Source organism: Lygodium microphyllum, chromosome 28 (genome assembly GCF_053477565.2).
Source record: "Lygodium microphyllum isolate KBCC chromosome 28, Lygodium_microphyllum_v1.1.10, whole genome shotgun sequence".
Classification (NCBI taxonomy): domain Eukaryota; kingdom Viridiplantae; phylum Streptophyta; class Polypodiopsida; order Schizaeales; family Lygodiaceae; genus Lygodium; species Lygodium microphyllum.
The window spans coordinates 6,895,130-6,915,481 of record NC_141162.1 but is presented as its reverse complement, the minus strand read 5'-3'; the positions used below and the strand labels follow the sequence as shown (position 1 = coordinate 6,915,481).

Below are 20,352 nucleotides of genomic sequence, written 5' to 3'. Positions count from 1 at the left end.
TTGTTACTTCAGAAATCAAACATGAGATACCAAGACTAGTTTTCAATGAGAGATCAATCTTCAATCACCAATCACCACTCTTAGCTCTATATAAACTGATGAATTAGTATTTACACAACAAAAGTTTCCACTCTCATCCATGTTAAAAGGCTGCAAATGCATCAAAACAAACTGAATACAATGCGCATACTACATGGCAAGTTGCAACACTACATCATAGAAATGTCCTCAAAAGGTCCATAATGGCTAGTTCAAAGTCTAGACTCCACAATGAAACGTGATCTAAAAGTCAAAACTCCTCATGAGATGATGATGATGATGATGCACTAGAAGAGAGCAAGTCTCCATCCGTCAGGACATTGCCCTCGTCGTCATACTCGGGCTCTGCTATCACGGGCACATGTGATGATGTGAAAGATGTATCATGAGATCCATGTGGTACATCATCATCTCTTGGCTCTCTCTAAGTATGAATGAGAGTGACAGCCTCATTTGCCCAAGTCTGCTACGTACGAATAAGCAGCTTCACCGGACGAATGCTCCTCTGTCTAGCGCTCTCTGAATTTGCAGCTTCCTCACGCAAAGGTATCGCCAAAGCCCGTGCGCGTGACCTTGTGACACAGTGATCAATGCTCTCCAACTCTCTATGAAGGAGTCGTATAATATCTACTTGCTCGTCTCTGACACGTTGCCCCACGTCGTCCTCAGTTGAGGCTGACACTATCTTCACACGGGTCGGATCTGCCTGTGGAAAAGGAAAACCCGACAAGTCAGAACCACAAGAAATGACTTAATTATATTGAAATGTGTCAAAAGACGCACAACACTGGACATTTAAATATATCTGCTTGGGTGTCCCCAAAGCATGATAATCTTGCATGAGCTTCATGCTAGCTTGGCAATACACTAATTGCTCCAGCTGAGCGGTACTAAGTCGATTGCGGATCTTCATGTGAACCAAGGAGTAGGCGCTCCAATTGTGCTCACAAGCACCAGCATAACAATCTTATGATCACCAATCATGATACCATTTTGGAGTCAAAACCCTGAATGAATTAAACTTTAAAGATGGATGCAATTGTGAAAGAGCCAAGAGTACTGTGACATTAAAGTGATATTTAATGTGACATTAAGGTCACAAATATTGAATGTGACATTAAAGTGACATTTAATGTGACATTAAGGTAAATCAAGGGGAACACTCACGAGGATGACCGTCCGGGCTCTTGGGCGCCTGAACGGAGTTAAGGGGAGCCTAGAACCAAAGAGAGTCCAAGAATAGTAGGACTCACCAAGGTTTGACAGCTGGCAATCGGATCACGATGGTCTGGCCAACAATATACTAGGCAAGGCTGGGAGATAAAAGGAATCACTCGTGTTCATTCATCCCGACTGCTTTCTCTGGCTTTTATGGTATTCTTCAGAGTCATCTGTCGTTGGTATCAGAGCCAACGGGTCTAGTCGTGTGGTTTTGTGAAGTTCTTCAACGAAAAGGCAAAGTCGACGGGTCTCGCGGTTCGTCTCAGTCGACGGGTCTTACGGGTCCCGCTATTCGTCTCAGTCGATGGGTTTTAGTCGACGGGTCTCGCCGTGAAGCCGTTGGTCTAAAGCGCCTGGTGACACGTCACATAAAATTTGACGTGACGATTACCTACGTCACGTATTATAAGGCGGGGAAGCTATCCTTTATAAAAACGTTGTATGCTGGATCGCGCGACGGATTTTGGCTGGAGCCCGTTTGTAAACGCATCAACGGACCTGACGTCTTGTTCATCTTTCCGCAGGCTGGTTCTTCAGTTTCGTGAAACTAAAGCTATTTTCTGGTTCTTGAGTGATCAGTCGACTGCACGCTTTGAAATTTTTCTCACCAGCCCCGACTGCACTTGCACCACAAGTACAAGCTCAGGAGAGAACAAGTTCAGGAAAGGTGCATTGATGGCTTGCGTGATTATTAAGAAGGGGGCTGAATACTAGTCGTTTTTGCAAAGAAGCTCCATTTCCTGTGTGACCGACTTTGTTCGGGCGATAAAATTTGTTCATTACTCTTCGGGTTTATTTACAAACCAGCAACAATTGCCTGCCATTAAAATCAGGGAAGTACTTTACTTTGTATGCAAATTTCTTATCTTTGCTTTCCAATTCCAGTGTATTAATGGCAGAAAAAGGGAAAGAGAGAGTAATGGAAGGTTCTAGTTCTGGGGACCACCCTATGATAGATCCCCATGAACCAGAGATGCAAGAAGAACAGTGGGAAGAATTTTTTGCTACACGAGAACAATTTGATGATCTTACTGCTCGTGTGCAAGCTCAGGGGGTTCAAATGGAATTTTTAACCCAAACACTCACTGAAATAAAATCTCAATTAACTTTATTGTTAGAAAGAGATAAAAATAAGATAGAAACCTCGGATGTCCCATCTTCATCGAAAGATTTAGATGTGACTATGCGAGATCCTAAGGAACCCCACCATAAGTTGAGGGATAATCCAGTTTTAAAAGATATGAAACCCCCTCAGTTTCACGGGGAGGAAAAAGATAGAAATAAAGATACAATCTTTAATTTCCTCCAAAAATGGGAAGATTTACATAAACTTAAAAATACCCCACCACATCTCCAAGCACTGGAGGCTAGTTTAACTTTGGGGCCCAAAGCATATAAGTGGTGGCGAACTTTAAAGGAGGCAAATAAAATACCTGAAACTTGGGCTCAATTTGAATCCGTCTTTTTGAAAGAATTCCTTCCTGAAAATGAAATGGAAAGAAATTGGGAAGATTGGGATTATGTTAGACAAAAGGAAAGACCCCTGCTGACATATCTGGAGGAATATCGTGAGATAATCCTCAAATTGGAAGGAATAGATGAATTTCAAAAAACAAGAGGATTCATTAGAGGACTAGACAAAGCTTGTAAAAAGGAAGTAAAAAGGAGTTCACCTAAGACGCTGGAAGAGGCAATTAAATTTGCATTGATCAATGAAGATAGTATGCGTCCAGGTACACTCACTAGTCTCACTGATATGGAGTCCAAGTCTAAGGAATTGGAAACCTCAAAATTTGTGGGCAAATTTAAAAGGAAAATGCCATTTTTAAAGGGTAAAAAACAACCTTTTGAAAGGAAACCATATGTGAGGCCAAAGTTAAGTCCTGATGACTTCGATAAGGCCAAAAAAGAAAAGTTGTGTTTCAATTGCCTATCCCCTAACCATGCTGCTTGGAATTGCCCTTAAAAGAAAAAGGGGGAAGACAAAGGAAAGGATAAGGACAAGGGCAAGGGAAAAGAAAAACAAATCCATGTAGTGCAGACCTTAGAATTAAAGGGACATGAAAGGTATAAATCTTTAGAGGTCTTGCACATGGATGTACAACACAAGTGTTGTATGTCAACTTCTATGTGGCAGCCTACTTTTGGGCCACATGATTTAGTTAGAGTACATGGATTGATAGCTGGAAAGAGGATCAGAGTCATGATTGATGACTCTGCTACACATAATTTTATAAATTATGCACTTGTCAAAAAATTGAAACTTTCCCAACAAAAGAGTGGGCATCAATATGTTGTTCGTATGATGCAAGGCCAAGACAATAAAATATGGGATACAATGGTATCCAATTTGGAAATTGAGATTCAAGGATATAAAGATAAACTTGATTTCCAAATTATGAACATGGAAAGAGCTGATATTGCTCTAGGGAGGGAGTGGCTATGGGGATTGGAACCATCCTTAAAACGTAGTTATCACCATAATACACTGGAATTTGAAAGGGATGGTAAGACTTTTGTTATTCAAGGTGAACATGAAGTATCTGATAATCCTTTGCTGTGTTCTACTGAAGTTTAGAAGCTGATAAAGAAGGAAGTTTGTGAGGTATATATGTTATGGTCTTTTCCCGTACAGAACACTTTTACTTTCTGTAATATAAAGCAACAATTTTCTTATGTTTGTGAGTTGAATGTTAATAATGAATTGAGTAGTTTGTTAGATGATTTTAAAGATGTGTTTCCTTCTGATTTACCAAGTGGCCTTTCACCAGATAGGGGTGATATAAATCACCCAATTGACATAAATAAGGATACACACCCTATTTCTAAACCACCGTATAGATTAAGTGAAACACAGCACCAAGAAGTTGAAAGATAAATTAAGGATTACCTTGATAAAGGGTTTATTCAACCCAGTAATTCACCTTGGGCTTCACCAATTTTATTGGTAAAGAAAAAAGATGGTTCTATGCGACTTTGTGCTGACTATAGAGCACTTAATAAAATAACGGTGAAAAATAAATTTCCTATGCCCAGAATGGAAGATCTTTTTGATCAATTACAAGGGGCAAAATTCTTCACAAAGATAGATTTAAGATCAGGTTATTACCAAGTAAGAATTAAGGCACAAGATGTTCCCAAGTCAGCATTTCGTACTAGATACGGGCATTATGATTTTTTGGTGATGCCTTTTGGCCTCACTAATGTACCAGCTACCTTTATGAAGCTGATGAATAGTGTTTTACGGCCCTATTTAGGACATTTTGTAGTAGTCTTCTTGGATGATATCTTGATCTTTAGTAAATCAAGAGAAGAACATTTGGAACACTTACGATTAGTATTCCAACTGTTAAGAACACATTCCCTTTATGCGAAGAAAACTAAATGTGAATTCTTTGCACAAGAGGTCAAATATTTGGGGCATATTATCTCGAAAGAGGGAATCAACATGGATCCAGAAAAAGTAAGGGCAATCATTGAATAGCCATATCCAAGGAACCTGGAAGAGCTGCAGATCTTCCTAGGTTTATTTGGATTTTATCGTAGATTCATTCGAGATTATGCCAAAATAGCTGTTCCAATGACTGACCAACTTAAAGGGAAAGGAAAAAGTTTTAATTGGGGAATAGACCAAAATGAAAGTTTTCAAAAACTTAAGGTAGCTATTGCTACAGCTCCAATACTATTAATTGTGGATCCCAATAAACCGTTTGTGGTTGAAGCTGATGCCAGTGATAAGGCGATAGGCGCGGTCTTATTACAAGAAGGTCGACCGGTTGCTTTTGAAAGCAAGAAATTAGACCGTGCAAAACAGAATTATTCTGTTTATGAGAGGGAGCTGTATGCAATAGTACATGCAATGAAGAAATGGAGGCACTATCTGTACGGTGCCAAACTTTTGATTTTATAGGACCATGAAAGCATTAAGTGGCTTAATGATCAACCGGATTTACACGGGCGTAAAGCCAGATGGGCCGAACTCCTCCAAGAGTTCAACTATGAGATAAGATATAGAAAAGGAAAGTATAATATAGTAGCTGATGCACTCAGCAGAATGCCCATCATTAATGAATTGAGTTTTACTCAGTTCACTTCCAATTTGCTTGAATCTTTAAAAGGGAAATGCTAGGTTGATCCGGCATATTCCAACATATGGGAAGCAATAAAAAATGGGGATCCAAATGAAAGTGCTTCTACTGAGGAAGGAATATCTGAGGATGTTCAACAAGGAAATGGAGCATCAGGGGTTGCTCAAACTGGATTCAAGTGGAAGAATTTTACCATTGATAATGGTTATTTACTCTACAAGGGTAGGGTATGTGTCCCGAAAGATACAGAAATAAGGCGCCAGATACTCTTTGAGTGTCATGATACCCCTAGCGCGGGACATCCAGGAGTTAGTAAGACTTATAGTCTTATTAAAAGGCAGTTCTATTGGCCTGGAATGAATAAGGACGTCCTTGACTATGTGGTCAAATATAATAAATGCCAGGTTAATAAAGTTGAAAGATTAAAAATAGGAGGACTTCTCCATCCACTAGAGATTCCTTCGGGAAAATGGGAGAGTATCTCCATGGACTTTATTGTTGCTTTACCCAAAACACAGAGGGGGCACGACTCTGTATGGGTGATTGTGGATAGGTTAACCAAAATGGCTAGGTTTATTCCAACTTCAACTGATGTTAAAACACCAGAATTGGCTAGATTGTTCGTAGAGAACATATATCAATTGTATGGCCTTCCGACAAATATAGTTTCTGATCGGGATAGAAAATTTGATAGCCAATTTTGGCGTGCGGTATTTAGGAAATTGGATACTAAACTTAGCATGAGTACGGCGGATCATCCGCAAACAGATGGGCAAACTGAAAGGGTTAACCAAATTCTTGAAGATATGCTTAGGGCATATGTAAGTAAAAGGCAAACTAATTGGGAAGAGTATCTATCGATAGTAGAGTTTGCATATAATAGTGCCAAGCACTCTTCCACTGGATATAGTCCATTTATGTTAATGTATGGGTTTCAACCTAGAGCTCCTTTTGCAGTAGGACTGCATAAGGAAAAGGTTCAGGTAGCTAAAGACTTTTTGGAGGATATGAATAGTATGTTAAAATTTGCTCAAGAAAATATTAAAAAGCTCAAAATCGAGCTAGAGCATATGCAGATCCTCATCGAAGAGACATCTCCTTTGAAGAAGGAGAATTGATCTATCTTAAGGTGCCTGAACAAACTAAAACTATGAAAAAGGGACAATGTCCAAAGCTTTCACCAAGGTATTGTGGTCCTTTCATAATACTTAAAAAGGTGGGAGAATTGGCTTACAAGCTCCAACTACCTGCTGGTAGTAAAATACATCCAGTTTTTCATGTAAGTAAATTAAGGAAGAAGCTGGGTGATTTGGATAATCTAATCTTAAATGATGATATTGAGGAGCTATTAAATGACCAATCTAATCCACATGAACCAGAAAGAATATTAAATGTTCGTAATAGACGAACAAGGAATACTATTTATCAAGAATGTTTGGTTAAGTGGAAAGATTGTTCAGAAGAAAGCTCAACATGGGAGCGAATAAGTACTTTAAAGAAAAGGTTTTCCAATTTACACTTAGACCTTCCAAGTATCGTTTTCGAGGACGAAACCGATTCTTAAGGGGAAGGAAATGTGCCATTAATGTGACATTAAAGTGATATTTAATGTGACATTAAGGTCACAAATATTGAATGTGACATTAAAGTGACATTTAATGTGACATTAAGGTAAATCAAGGGGAATACGCACGAGGATGACCGTCCAGGCTCTTGGGCGCCCGAACGGGGTTAAGGGGAGCCTAGAACCAAAGAGAGTCCAAAAATAGTAGGACTCACCAAGGTTTGACGGCTGGCAATTGGATCACGATGGTCTGGCCAGCAATATACTAGGCAAGACTGGGAGGTAAAAGGAATCACTCGTGTTCATTCATCCCGATTGCTTTCTCTGGCTTTTATGGTCTTCTTCAGAGTCATCTGTCAAGTACCTACGAGAGGATTCGGAGAGCAAGATGAGTCAGCTTTGGAAGACCTTGTCTTCCATAGCTCTGCCACCACGTGAGAAAATTTTGCCTCCTCTCTCAAAACCACTGCTCTAGCAAAGGATGGTCCTAGATTGTTCATAAAACTCACCATCTTTGCATCAACCTCAAGTTGCTCATCCTCGTTGTACATTACGTTGATGTATTGGTCCTTTTGCGTGAGCAGAGTGCTCTCACTAAACAGCTCTGGCTTCTTGTAGAAGGGATGAAGCAATGCAGCCATCCCATGAATGGGATGGCTCATAAATGTCCGTCGCCGCTCTACAATAGCCAGGATGTCACCCCGGCTACAAATTGACAAGCCAACATTCCAACAATCATTATATAATATAACTTTAAACATATTGTTGCAATGTGCATATTATTTAATATTAATATAATTAGCCAAGAACAATATCCAAGTGTACACTCACTGAGACTCCGTCAATGTCGTATAGGCGGCAATATGGTGCTTCATCTCCATGAAGAGATGATAGACTAGTCCAAGAGTAGAGCCCTTCATATCTGTGACTCGGAGGAGGACATGGATAGGCTGCAATGCCACTGTCAAGCTCTGTACCTTTGTTCAAAGAGCCTCGTCAAGCACTTTCCGTTGAATGTATCTAGTGGCCTCTGTCTGCGCATGGTGCATAAACCTCCATTTCGGGTCCATCACAGTCTGTAGTATTGGGTCCCGCAATCTAAAAAGTCTCTGCAAGACTAGGAACATATAAGAAAACCTGGTCTTTGAGGATCGCACCATATTAAGTGCACTATGGCTCTTGAAAATGGCCAAAGCTTGATATTTTTTTTGGAAAATGTAGTAATCTTCGTGGCATCTGCAACATGAGGTTGCACCCATGGCAACTTTCCAATATCCTCCATGAGGAGGTCCAAGCAATGTGCAGCACAAGGAGTCCAAGCAATGCGAGGAAACTCTGCCTTGACCAATTTACCCATACGCTTGCAATTTGAAGCATTGTCTGTCACCACTTGGACCACATTCTCTAGCCCAACATCCAAAATTGCCTGTCTGATGTGGTGATAAAAAAACTTAGCATTGATGGATTCTCTAGCCTTTCCTGCATCCACAGCCCACAAGAAGTATGTGCCAAGACATGAGAACACCAAAATATTGATAATATGTCGTCTACACATATCACTTGAGCCATCAGATATGATGGTGCACTCAAAAGACTGCCATCTTGTCTTGATAGGTACCAATGCCTTGTCTATCCAGGCTTTCTGCTCTTCAAGCATCGTGGTATGCATTTTGTTATACTCCACCCCGGACCATGAGTCTGTGTGGCCAACCTTTGCTATGGCCCTCACCATTCTCTTCCATTGATCAGTCCTCAGTACATTGAAGGAGATGTTGCACTCCACAAGAGTGCGAGCAATCTCCATCTCAGCCACTTTTTGTCTCTCTTTCACCCACGAAAGAGATGACACACGTGAAGGCAAAGTACTCTGTCTCAGCACATGTGCATGATCATCCTCATCAACCTCCTGTATGACACGGGCCCTCTTTTTGCCCCCTGTAGGTTGGCTATCTTGTGTGGAAGAATCACCCATCTCCCCCACAAGCGCATCATGAAGTGCAACTTGAGTGTGCTGGCTGCCCCTTACCTTCTTTGAACCCTTTGCTGTTGATAAATTCTCAGCAATGAGCTTGTCTCTGATATCCTGCGGCACCTGCTTGCACCCATCACAATTGCCGGTGGTGCCAATACTTGTCAAGTGTATCAGGACACGAGAAATTGTGCTTGTGAGCTCGAAGTTGCAATACTTGCAATGCCATCTACATGTGCCAGAACCAGCTTGGGTTGGCGTATTAATAACATGGATGGCATTGGTGTGCTCCTACCAGTAGGGGTTGTATGGCTTCAGCATATTGGATCCTAGAAGTTGTGTGACACAAAGAAAGAGAGAGACAGAGCTTAGAGCATACTCCAAAGGGGGAGAGAGAGAGAGAGAGAGAGAGTACAGTATGAGATAGAGATGCATCATGAGGGACCAAGGCCATGAGCGAGAGAGAGCGTGAGAATTACCTGGTTGCAATGTGCACAGTGTGCAGAGACAGAGCGAAACAGAGCGTTGCAGGCGAAATTCCGAAATAAGCCCAAATTCGTACGTTGAAGGTCAAAAAGGGGTTAAAAAAAAAAAACAAAACGTACGGATCGATCTGTACGCATATGGATCCATATAGTACGATTCATACAGTATAGATCGATCCGTACGTACGTGCGGTTGCAACCTTGATCACATCCAATTAGTTTCATGCAGTTGCAGTTCTTTCGCGTAGATTGTGAATACTCCTAACAATTGATTTTGGGTTCCTTGTGGGTTTTGATAGGGGGTCTGGCGGATGATCAGCCCAGGCGGTCAAATTAGGTTTCTATCAGGGGTAAGCGGTCAGTGGTCGGTAATTTCAGCCATCCCTGGATTGTTGCGTCAAAGTTCTGGGGACAATTAGCTCTATGGTCTCAACTGTGGGTTTGGGTTTCAACCTGGAGTGTTGGGTAGCTAGAAGTTGGCCCTAGCAGGTCTTGGAATGGTTAGAATGGGCAAAAATGGTGTTCTGGATAACCCATTCGAGTCCTAGACTCGGCCATCCGAGTTCCAAATTTTGCCGTTCGAGTGAGCTCTTAGAGAGAAGTAGTTTTCCAAGTGGTCTTAGACGAGAGTGTCCATTCGAGTGTCTGATTCGGCCGTCTGAGGCCCAAAAGGTGGCCCAAGTCTGAGTGGACTCTTGTTCGAGTGGACTTAAAGCGACTTGGATGTTTGAGTCCAATGGGAATTTGGCCATTTGAGGCTTGTGGATTGTTGTCCGCATGGCGTTGGAAAAATACAAAATGGCAAGAAATGGATAAAACCAATCCAATGCACTATCTATTAATGCATCCAGGGTTTTGATTTCATGCAATAAACATCAGGGAAGGCTCAGAGGATATGTGGAGTGCTCGAATGCAATGATACCAAGGATTACTGCTATTGCTAGTGTTTCTTGACTTGTAGCTCTCTGTCTCTCTCTCAATAGCTCTCTCTTTGAATGAGCCCTCTTTTTTCCCTTTCTCACCTTTTCTTTGTCCTTTTTCCTCCCTTGCTATCTAATTTTCTTCCCAGGCATTAAAAATCTATTTTCATTTCTCTCTCAGTTTCCCTGTTTTCTAGTTGTTATAGAGGCTTCTCTTTTCCTTCTTTTTTCCTTATTCTTCAAACTTAATGCATCCTACTAATGTAAAACAACACACCACTGATCTAACTAATGCTCCTAAATCTTCGGACTTCTAAATTGTCAAATGAAAGAGATTGAACACCCTCAGACTCCCTTGCTTCCTACCTAAACCAAGCACCGTTTCGGAGACGAACTACTCTGTTGCTCGATTTGCAGTGCACAAGCACTCAAGCTTGAATCCGTTGGTCCCGGCAATGGAACCAAAATGTCATCACTCTCATAAGCACATTGCTAAGACCCATGAACCACTTATTGCTTCAAGTGTTTCAAGTTGAGAGCTATAGCTACCTCTCACATAGATGTGCGCACTCTCCCTCACCCAAATGTAGTGAACTTACCTTTGAATCCGATCGAGTTATCTCCTTCCACGAATGTATTGGTAGCTCCATGATCCACGATGCATTTTCAAGCAAGCTCCATCTCCAAGCTCCAAGCTCCAAGCTTCAAGCTTCATAGCGATGCATGCGAGAAGAAGAAGAAGAAGAAGAAGAAGAAGAAGAAGTGAAGCTTCTCCTTGGTCCCTCACTCACACACACACTCTCTCTCTCTCTCTCTCTCTCTCTCTCTCTCTCTCTCACATTCCCTCTCTTCCTCATACATAAGAATGAAACAAGAGCAAGAAGCAAGAAGAGAGCAAGTTTGGCCACACACCAAGAATAAGCTTCTTCTTTTACTTTTTGACTTTTATACATGCCCTATCTCCTCCTTAGGCAACTATCCCCTTTTTGGTCCGGCCTTTATTCATTTCTCCACTCTTTTTCCTCCTCCTTCCTATTAGGCCTCATTTTGCACAAGTGTGGTATTATTCAGTGTGATTGCCGTGAGCGTTGTACTCTCTCTCACTCATTAATTCATTACTTCTCATTCGTGATCGAGTATTGTTGTGCATCAATTAATTCTTTCATTATCATTTATTTTCCATTAAATTAATCGCACAATCACTCCACGCCTGGGCAAACACCGTCCCAAAGAATCCATGACTGGTGATACATCATCAACACGAGAAAGCATGCAATGTAAACAACCATACACTTAGTGCAACCAAACATACACTCAACATACATCAACTTGTACAAAACATAGATTGTCCCCAAAGCTTGGTGTGCCTTGTGGAATTTTTTGTAAGATTATTGAGAGCTGCTCCAACTATATACAAACAACATATAATTGCTTAGGAACATAAGAGTGTCAATCACTAGCAGCCCATAACTGACAACCTTTAGTTTCCACTCTCACAAATTTTCCCTGCACCGTCACATTACTTGGCCCTCCATTGTTCTCTCCAACTGTGACTCTCACACATCATATTTGAGCAGATATCCTATGAAAGCATGCAATCTTTGCACAAAACTGGACATGCTTGCATGTGGTCCATGACAACTGGCAACAGCAATGCTGGTGTGCTCTGAGGAGAGAAAAGGGTGTATGCAGCCTTCACGCAGTTCTAGACAGGAAGGTTGTGCTGGGATGTCGAAAGCTGCCCGCAGCTGTTACTAGCACAGCACAAACTCTTCCAGCCTTGCATGTTACTGTCCAGCTATGACTTGTGCTCGTGAAAGAAGAAAAGCAGCCCATCCTTGCATGCACACTGGGGGAGAAGAGAGAGAAACTACTCACGAACTTGTGGAAACAGCTATGACGTTACGCCTTGTTGGCATAACTATGCAGAAAACTGCCATGATTTGCCCAAAACTGGCACATTCACTTTACTTACGTTTTTCCCAGCTCTCCTCATGTTTTTGAATAAAAAGCTTTCAAGTGTCTTGGCCCCAGGCCCAAACTCTGGTCTTCTACGAAAATCTAAGCATTTTAATGAAACTTTGGCGCTATGATTCAAAAAGCCTCAAATTATTCAAATGTGCACGTAAAACTTGTACATTAAATAACTAACTAATGTCCAGCTCTTTCACACTGAACCTTTGCCATTGATGGACATCCTTGTGCTTGGGAAAGAAGAAAAACAGCTCATCCTTGCATCCACAATAGTGGAGAGAGAAAAACTATCCAAGAACCTGTGGAAACAGCCATGACTTCACTCCTTGCTGCAATGACTGCTCACTATACTTAACGCTTTTCCCAGCTCTCTCATGCTTTTGCACAAAAAGCATTGAAGTTTCTTGCCTTCTGTGCAAGCTCAGGTTCTCTACCCAAATTTAATCATTTTAATGAAACTTTGGCACGAAGGTTCAAAGTTGAACTTCAAACAGCCTCAAATTATTTGAATGTGCACATAAAACTTGTACATTAAATAAATAACTAATGTTCGGTTCTCTTACACTGCTTTCCACTGATGGACATGCCCATATCTTGCATAACTTATGCAATCTCTTGCTTGCCCAAAGAGCTAGGAGTTAATCTCATGTTAATCCTAAACATAGAAAAGTACATCCTGGTGACGCATGTACACACTGTATTATTGATGTGATGATCTATAGCCAGTTTGGAGTTCAAACTATACTCAGTTTTCTATCACTCTCATGTTGGACAGATTTAAAGTAACACAAATAGGTTGGTCTACTAAAGCTGGTCTTGGATCTGCACTTGTGCTCAAACTAACAGATATGCATTGTTCACAGCTCATGGACATCAACGAGAATCCAGCATATATGCTTTTGAATCCAGCCATCAATCATGCACAAAAAGATTTACCAATCACCATTTATGAAAGTGGTATGCTGCCATTGTTTTTGAGAGTGCTGTTTACTTCATTTGTTTTCTTGCATCCAAGATTTGTTAATATGCTTCTTGTCTCTGTAGAATTGCATGTTATTGAAGGAGTTCCCTCATTAATATTTGTTAAGTCTAGCTATACAATCGAGGTAGGCTCTTGTCTTGTTGTGATGTTAGTACACAAAACTAGTTTTCATCCTAAAATGCAATTAAAGAAACTTTTCTGACAGACAGTTGAGGCTGAGCGCATTTCTGTTGATCATGTTGCACACATTAAGCCTTCGGATGGAAGCTCAGCTGCAACTCAGTGTAAGTTTTTGGCCTCTGGTTCTGACATTTATTTTCTTAGATGTGGAGGTGAAGTATAATTTAATTAGATCTTGGTCTGATGTAGTATATCAAGGGGCAAGGAAGTCATGTAAATTGACTATGCTTTTAATGCCGTGGATGTTTGAGCAGTGGCAGCGCACCTGACTAGTATACATAGTGCAGTCAAAATGCTGAATTCCAGAATAAGGGTTCTCCACCATTTCCTCGTCTCTATTCAGAAAGGTATGTTAATGAACCTTGCTTGAGCTAGGTCAACCTTCGGTGGTGGAGCTAACATGATTACCCTGCTCTGCATGTTGTGTTGAGATCAGCCAGTAGTTATGTAGATTTGTTGTATGATGTATAGAATGGAAATTGAAACACTTAAAAGTGGACCCTTCTTGTCAGTTTTTTGACTCTTGGTTTGTAAGGTTTGGTTATTAAGGTTGAGGACGAAGGTGAGGACTGGCAGAAACTGTAAGGAGGTGATTATAGCAGAGAAAGGGGTAGGGTGTTGGTTTACATGTACTGAAAGAATCATCCACAGTGAGAAAATAATATTGAGAACTATTTAAGGGTGTAATGGACGATTAAACACTGAGATTGAGGTTAATCAGTCTCAGTATCCCCTCAGCTTATGAGTAGCTCTGCCGAAAGGGGTTTTTCCTTATTTCCCCAACTGTGATGGTTGGCACACAGTGCAAGTTAGTTTCAGGTGTGGGAGGACATCAAGCAACTAGGTCTAGACAGCTCATAAAGAGAGTCATATCCAAAGTGGCCTAACTGAAAGTGCCAAAGGCACTGCTCATCGGAAGGCTTTTGCTGCAACCAAGCTTTGTATCCCTTGAAACTTGGAGTGCTACTTGGAGTGCTTGGCAGTCAGTTAGGAGCGAAACCTTGACATCGCCTTACAAAACGTTTTTGTTCTCGAAAACATTACTAGAACGGTCTAATTGTATGGTAGGAAACCTCCTTTGTAAGGTGCTCACGCACTTACTAGACACACTTGGTACATACTATTCCTTGTTTGTCTATTATGAATATCTAAAGTCCTCTTTGGCTTATGAGTAGTGACTCTCGGTCAAATTTTTTTTGTAATCTTATCCTTTGAGACAATATTATTAGTATCCCCCAATTTCTTATTAAGCTTATTACACGAAGTGCGGGATCAATCTTACTACTGGCAGGATGTTGGAGTTTGTAAGCCATACAGTACCCTTTACTTAATGGTCCTAAGCCATGTTCACTCATTAATTGATTTAAAACCTGTCATCATTCCAAGCGCATGTTCACACAAATACACCTGTGCATAACTAGTCATGTACCTTGAACCTCGCACGCACATTGAAATAAAACACGGATGATCTCATCTCTTAGTGTTTCTTGTAAGGTCACATTAGTTAGCCTCATTAATTAACACGACATTATCCACACTAGATGGGGCTGGGTTTTGAGTTTAGGGGGGTTTTTTGAGCTAGGTGCCCTTGTCCTTAGATCAACAATTAACAGGACATTATCCACACTAGATGGGGTTGGGCATTGGGTTCGAGGGGGTTTTTTGAGCTAGGCGCCCTTGTCCTTAGATCAATACTGATCATCAAACTTGTTTGTCTTTTAAGTATGGTAGCAAAATCTATCCTTGTTGGGTATGCTTGGCTAAATGGTATTAGTTTTTATAGGGAATTGCGTTAATCCTCACTAGTATTTTTAGATTTTGTTTTTGTTCTTTCCACCCCCTTGCTTTGCTCCCCTTTGAAGATGGAGCAGGGGATTTCTTGTGCACTTGAATGGAAATAGTTGATAGTCACATTGTCAGAAGGTGGGCAACAGAGTTTCAGAGATGGTATGCTGCTGAAATTGAAATTTAGATAGCAACTTGTTTGACAATAGAGTGATTTGGTCATCATCCAATTTAGGAGGGCCAGTGATGATGAATTTCACAAGCAATCATTGATACTCAGTCAATTTGATGTTTAAGTTATCCATCTTAGTGGTTTTGAACTCTTAGAGCTCTTGAACAAGGTTGATGTGATGGGTAGGATCACGAGCTGCATAGCAGCCAGTTTCATGAGCTGAAGTAAACCTTTCATGAGCTTAACCATGGTTGAGGCATTGCGAATCTTTTAGGAGTGTACAACTGCATATGAAGACCGTTGAGGGTCAGATTGGACTTCCTACTCTTAAACGAGGTCCTCATAGATCTTGGGAATTGGACACATGTTGCATAAGGTTAGACCACATTGTGTTATTTTACCCGTTAAAACAAGTTTTACCACTAAAATGCTATAACTAGTGGAATTTGGGAATTGGACCATGCATGAGCTCAATTATGGCTAAGGCATTGCTGTAAGACACTTGCACTCAACTCAGTGTGATAGGAAATGGCTGGAACAGGGTCTTGGAATGCCAACATGGTGTTCCCGTCTGATTGTAGCCATGAATGCATTTCAGCTGGGCGCGACGTATCTTGTCCTATTGTAGGCAGGGAATGCCAGCTGAAATGCGTTCCAAAATGGACACCTTGTCATGACGGCTGGAGCTGGAATGTCGTGTCACAAATTTTCTCCTTGCCTCTCCCGCCAAAGATGCTTTGTTCCGTGTTTCGGATTCTCATCTCCCACTTGCCCAACACCTGCGTTTGCCATCTTGCCTTCATCTCGATCCTCACTTGCTCCTCCTATGTGCTCACCATCTCTTCTCAGCTTCTCCCTTCTCTTCTCTTCTCTCTTCTTCCTTCTCCCCCCTCTCCCACTTCTTTCTTTTCCCTCTTTTCCCACTTCTCTCTTCTCCCACTTAAGCTTTGTCCTTGTGCATTATATATATTAGCTGCAAAATTATACATGAACTATAAGCAAAATAATAACAAATTTTCTTTTTAAATGAATTTTACTGGCATTCCTATTCCCTTTCCATAGGTTTGCCTTTCTTGCTATTCCCATCCCTATCAATGATCCTTGTTTCATGTTTTTATGACTCAATTCACTCTCCTTCATCCACTCAACATGGCACAGGAAGAACACATGAGATGTCAGAACAAAGATTTGATCTTGAATGGTACAACGTAGACACATTCTTGGAGTACACCCTCGTGATGATGCACATGTGAGGGTTCATTATAAAGTATGGGGCATCATACATAGAGGGCCACAATTGAGCGTGCCACTACTCTTCATTTAGGTGCACTTGGCTTCAATGGCAATGCATAATTACCAAGCCCCACAGTGAGAAAGGGGTAGAGAGGGACCTCACACTCCACACCAATGCATAGGTATAAAGCTCCAAAGTGGGGAAGGGGGAGATAGGGACCTCACAATTACGGCTCTTTAAAGAGTGTGTAACTCGTTTTGCAGAGATGAAAAAGATGAAAGAAAGAGAGAGGTTGTATTTGTAATTAAGTATGAGGTACTATGGGTTCTTTCAGGTGTTGGAAAAGGTCAACTATGTGGCATATTGACTGAAATCACCTCCACATTGACGGCTACACAATGCCTTTCATGTTAGATTGTTGAGGCCTTTTCGTGGTGATGCGCGCGAGGATGTATTTACTAAAATTCAAGCTGAGGTTGAGAAGCTGGAGGAGATCTTGGTACCGGAGCAGATCTTGGCACATAAGGAAAGAAAGGTCATGGGTAAAGTTTCTATAAGATGTTTGGTGAAGTTTTAGAATTGTTCACCAATGGATGCAAAATGGATGGAAGAAGATGACTTGGTAGAGCATCCTTAGTTATTACAGCTTTCCTTACATGCCTTTAAGTTAGAGCCGACTTCCATTCGGGCTCAGTGAGTTTCAACAGAGTAGGGGTCCAAAGCATTGCTTGATACTCGAGGCGGAGGTAGCACTTCCACTCCCAGTTTTGGACAGCTCTTGAATATAGTGGTTCTCAGATATATTCAGCATACATCCAAGGTATTGTATCGATAGTATGTCTACCATGGGGTCACTACTTAGTGTAGTAGCCACTATGAGATATATGAAGATGAATATTGTTGTTGTAGGATATGGAGTGTGAAGAAAACTACTAGGGTTTGCATTGAGAAAACACAGAGTGTACGACCACGGCAGAAACACAAAGAGACAGACATAGACATAGAGAGCAAAACTCAAACCCTAAATGCAGAACTCAAAACTCAAACACAAATAGAAGAAGGGAGAGAGAGAACACAACTCTGAAGTGAATGAATGCTGTAAATGAATGTAGGAGTGTACAGTGTGCTCAAGGGCAGATCAATGTCGGAGTGTGACGTCCATCAGAGACGGATCCCAAGTGTGTAATCACCAGTCGGAGTGTGAAGAGAGAGGAAACTGCAAAATGTTGACACCAAGGGCTGCCAGAGACAGAGGTGATAGCTACAGAGGGGAGAGATGATGCCAGGCGGCTCGAGAAGGATGCAAACACAGGCTGTAGGATGTCGCCTGATGTTGGAGATATTGGCGATGGCAGATGGAGGCCAAACACAGCGTGGAAGATGGCTCTTGACAGTGGGTGACAGTTAGAAGAAGGTGCCAGGGCACTGTGAGCTTGGAGGGAAAGGTAGTAGCAGTCGTGAAGACTGAACATCCACGTGGAGGTAGATTGATGGCTGCAATCTGCACTGGAGAGTGTGAAACCTGCACAGACGGAATGAGGCTAAATGGGGGTAGCCTGTCTATTTATAGATGTAGAAGGGTGGCCCAAAAATTAGGGTTTTTGTGAGACCATTGAAACTCTCTCGGACCACTTCCCTTTTTAGGGTTTTTCATTAATTAAGTGTGTTTTGGGGCTGTTTAAGAATGCTAATCAGCTGAATACCGTGTTTTAGCTCAACACCCCCTCTCAGGCCCAAAATTGAGCTGAAAGGTTAGGCCAACCTCACTGTGATGTTTACTTACTCCAAGGCGTTCCACCCCAAAGCAGCTAAGGTATCGGACAAAGGGTGCATGTCGGCTGCCCAGTGGTCTACCAAGACTACAGAGGCGATTGTTATCTTATTAAGGGAATCCAAGTAGTCACGCCAGAGAGGACAGGGCATCGGACAAAGGGTGCAACGTTGGTTGCCGAGTGGCCTACCAAGGTCTACAAAGGCGGATGGAACCACATTGAACTTTTTTTTTTTTGAATACGTGAGGTGAATTTTATGGGATGCGGCCAATTGAGTAATAATGACCGAGAAGACGGGAGTAGGGAGGGTACATTCAACACATCACAAAATAGTACAAGCATACCCATCCACCCAAGGGTGTCAATGACGAGGAAAAATAGGTGATGAGGTATCCATGTGATGAAGGAAGATGGTGGTGTTGAGTAAAACAGCCGCTGGTGGAAACAACTTAGGATGTGGTCAAGTGATGCTCTGCACAAGGAGATGCAAGGTATGCTATATGCTAAAGAATGCTCATGCAGCAGGTGCCACTTGGACAGTGTCCCTCGTGGGAAAATTGTTCACTTGCCCAAGCGCCCTAGTATAAGGATAAAATTATATAATGCAAAGGGGAAAAAGTACAATAGGAGGGGAGAAGCCGATGTCGAATACAAAGCGTTGAAGCTTGTAGAATACGAAGAAAGGTAGGAATCCCCTCTCAACCTGGATGTAGATACCGAAGAAGAAAGAGGAGCCTGATGTCGGTCTTCATATGGTGCCGAGAACCATAAGGAATGAAAGAAGATGAAGTAGATGAAGCACCCTGCTGGAAGAGCAAGGGAGAAGTTACCGCCATGATAGCATCGAGAGAGATGCTGCACGATCCGCCTCCGGTAGGGAAACTGCCATGTTGGAAGAAGAGCAAGCACTCCTAGGATGATAAAACCATGAAAGAAACGGTGTGCATCCCCACGTCTCTAGCCCAGGTAGGACCAAAGAAATGCGCAAGTTAGCTCTATATTAAAAGACAAAACCTTGCAAAAGAGATGAGAATCTCCAAACATAGAGGTCAATAGTGAGATGCACCAAAGCAAAATATAACAGAAATAAAATCTAACTGAAAATAAATGCAATGAATGTGTATGTGTGTGAGTAAATGCAGTGGAAGACAAAAGAATGGAAAAGCTAAGGATAATGAATCCTATGGGCCTGACTCTAAGAGTATGAAAAATGAATGCTAGACTGACCTAGGGTATCCGAAAGGACCTAGAGACATGCTAGTCTAAGAATGTGGCTACTATCACTTACATCCAGTAGCAGGGTTCTGCCAAGGGAATGCCTGATGAGGTGGAGAGGAAGGTGAGATGGATGCATGAAGTGCAATGGGATCAGAACCTATAGACCAATCAGCCAGTCTCTCAGGGGTAGTGAAAGAGACTGTCTAGTGAGGTTGTGCTCGGGCCATATGTCTAGCAACAACAATGGGTGTTGACGCAGCAGATGAAGTAGGAGCGGAAGGCGTAGCTCCACTGGAGTGTGCAGTCCCAGCGGTCTGCTGAGGCTTTTTAGGTGGAAGACCTTGGGCCTTGGAGTGACACTCTTTGTCCACATGACCCGCTCTTTGGCAGTGTGTGCAAAATTGGTTTTTCATAGGGAGTTGTTGCCAGATAGGTCTAGATTCTTTGGTTCTATCTGAGGAAGAGGAGTCACCCTTTGATTGGCTTGCCTTTGCATCTTGGGAGTTCGAGCCGCATAGGGGTCGAGAAGGTGACTCCAACACTCTAACGCGAGCTGGAAGTGCTGGAACTGAGAGTGAAACTGAGAAAGCAATCCTTGCATCAGCTCAACATTGATTGTGGCATTGCGGGCTCTACATTGATGGTTCTAGTCAGGGTGAGCTAGTCGAGGGTCGCCATATAGGCTATAGACCAATGACGAGGTCCAAAGACTCAAGCTCTTGTTGCATGATATTCGACCAAGTTGTGAA

The 20,352-nt window shown here is 42.0% G+C and overlaps 1 protein-coding gene and 1 pseudogene across 1 annotated transcript in view; one reads left to right on the top strand and one right to left on the bottom strand.

The window, feature by feature from the left end:
• Positions 1-20,352, top strand: part of LOC148011159 (COP9 signalosome complex subunit 6-like) — an 81,585-nt gene that overhangs the window by 42,736 nt on the left and 18,497 nt on the right. Inside the window, exons 3-6 of the mRNA XM_087670698.1 lie at positions 13,124-13,217; positions 13,305-13,366; positions 13,448-13,526; positions 13,677-13,769. Of these exons, the coding sequence (XP_087526824.1) occupies positions 13,124-13,217; positions 13,305-13,366; positions 13,448-13,526; positions 13,677-13,769 (328 nt within the window). The remainder of the gene's footprint in view (positions 1-13,123; positions 13,218-13,304; positions 13,367-13,447; positions 13,527-13,676; positions 13,770-20,352) is intronic.
• On the bottom strand, positions 290-9,202 carry LOC148011160 (uncharacterized; annotated as a pseudogene).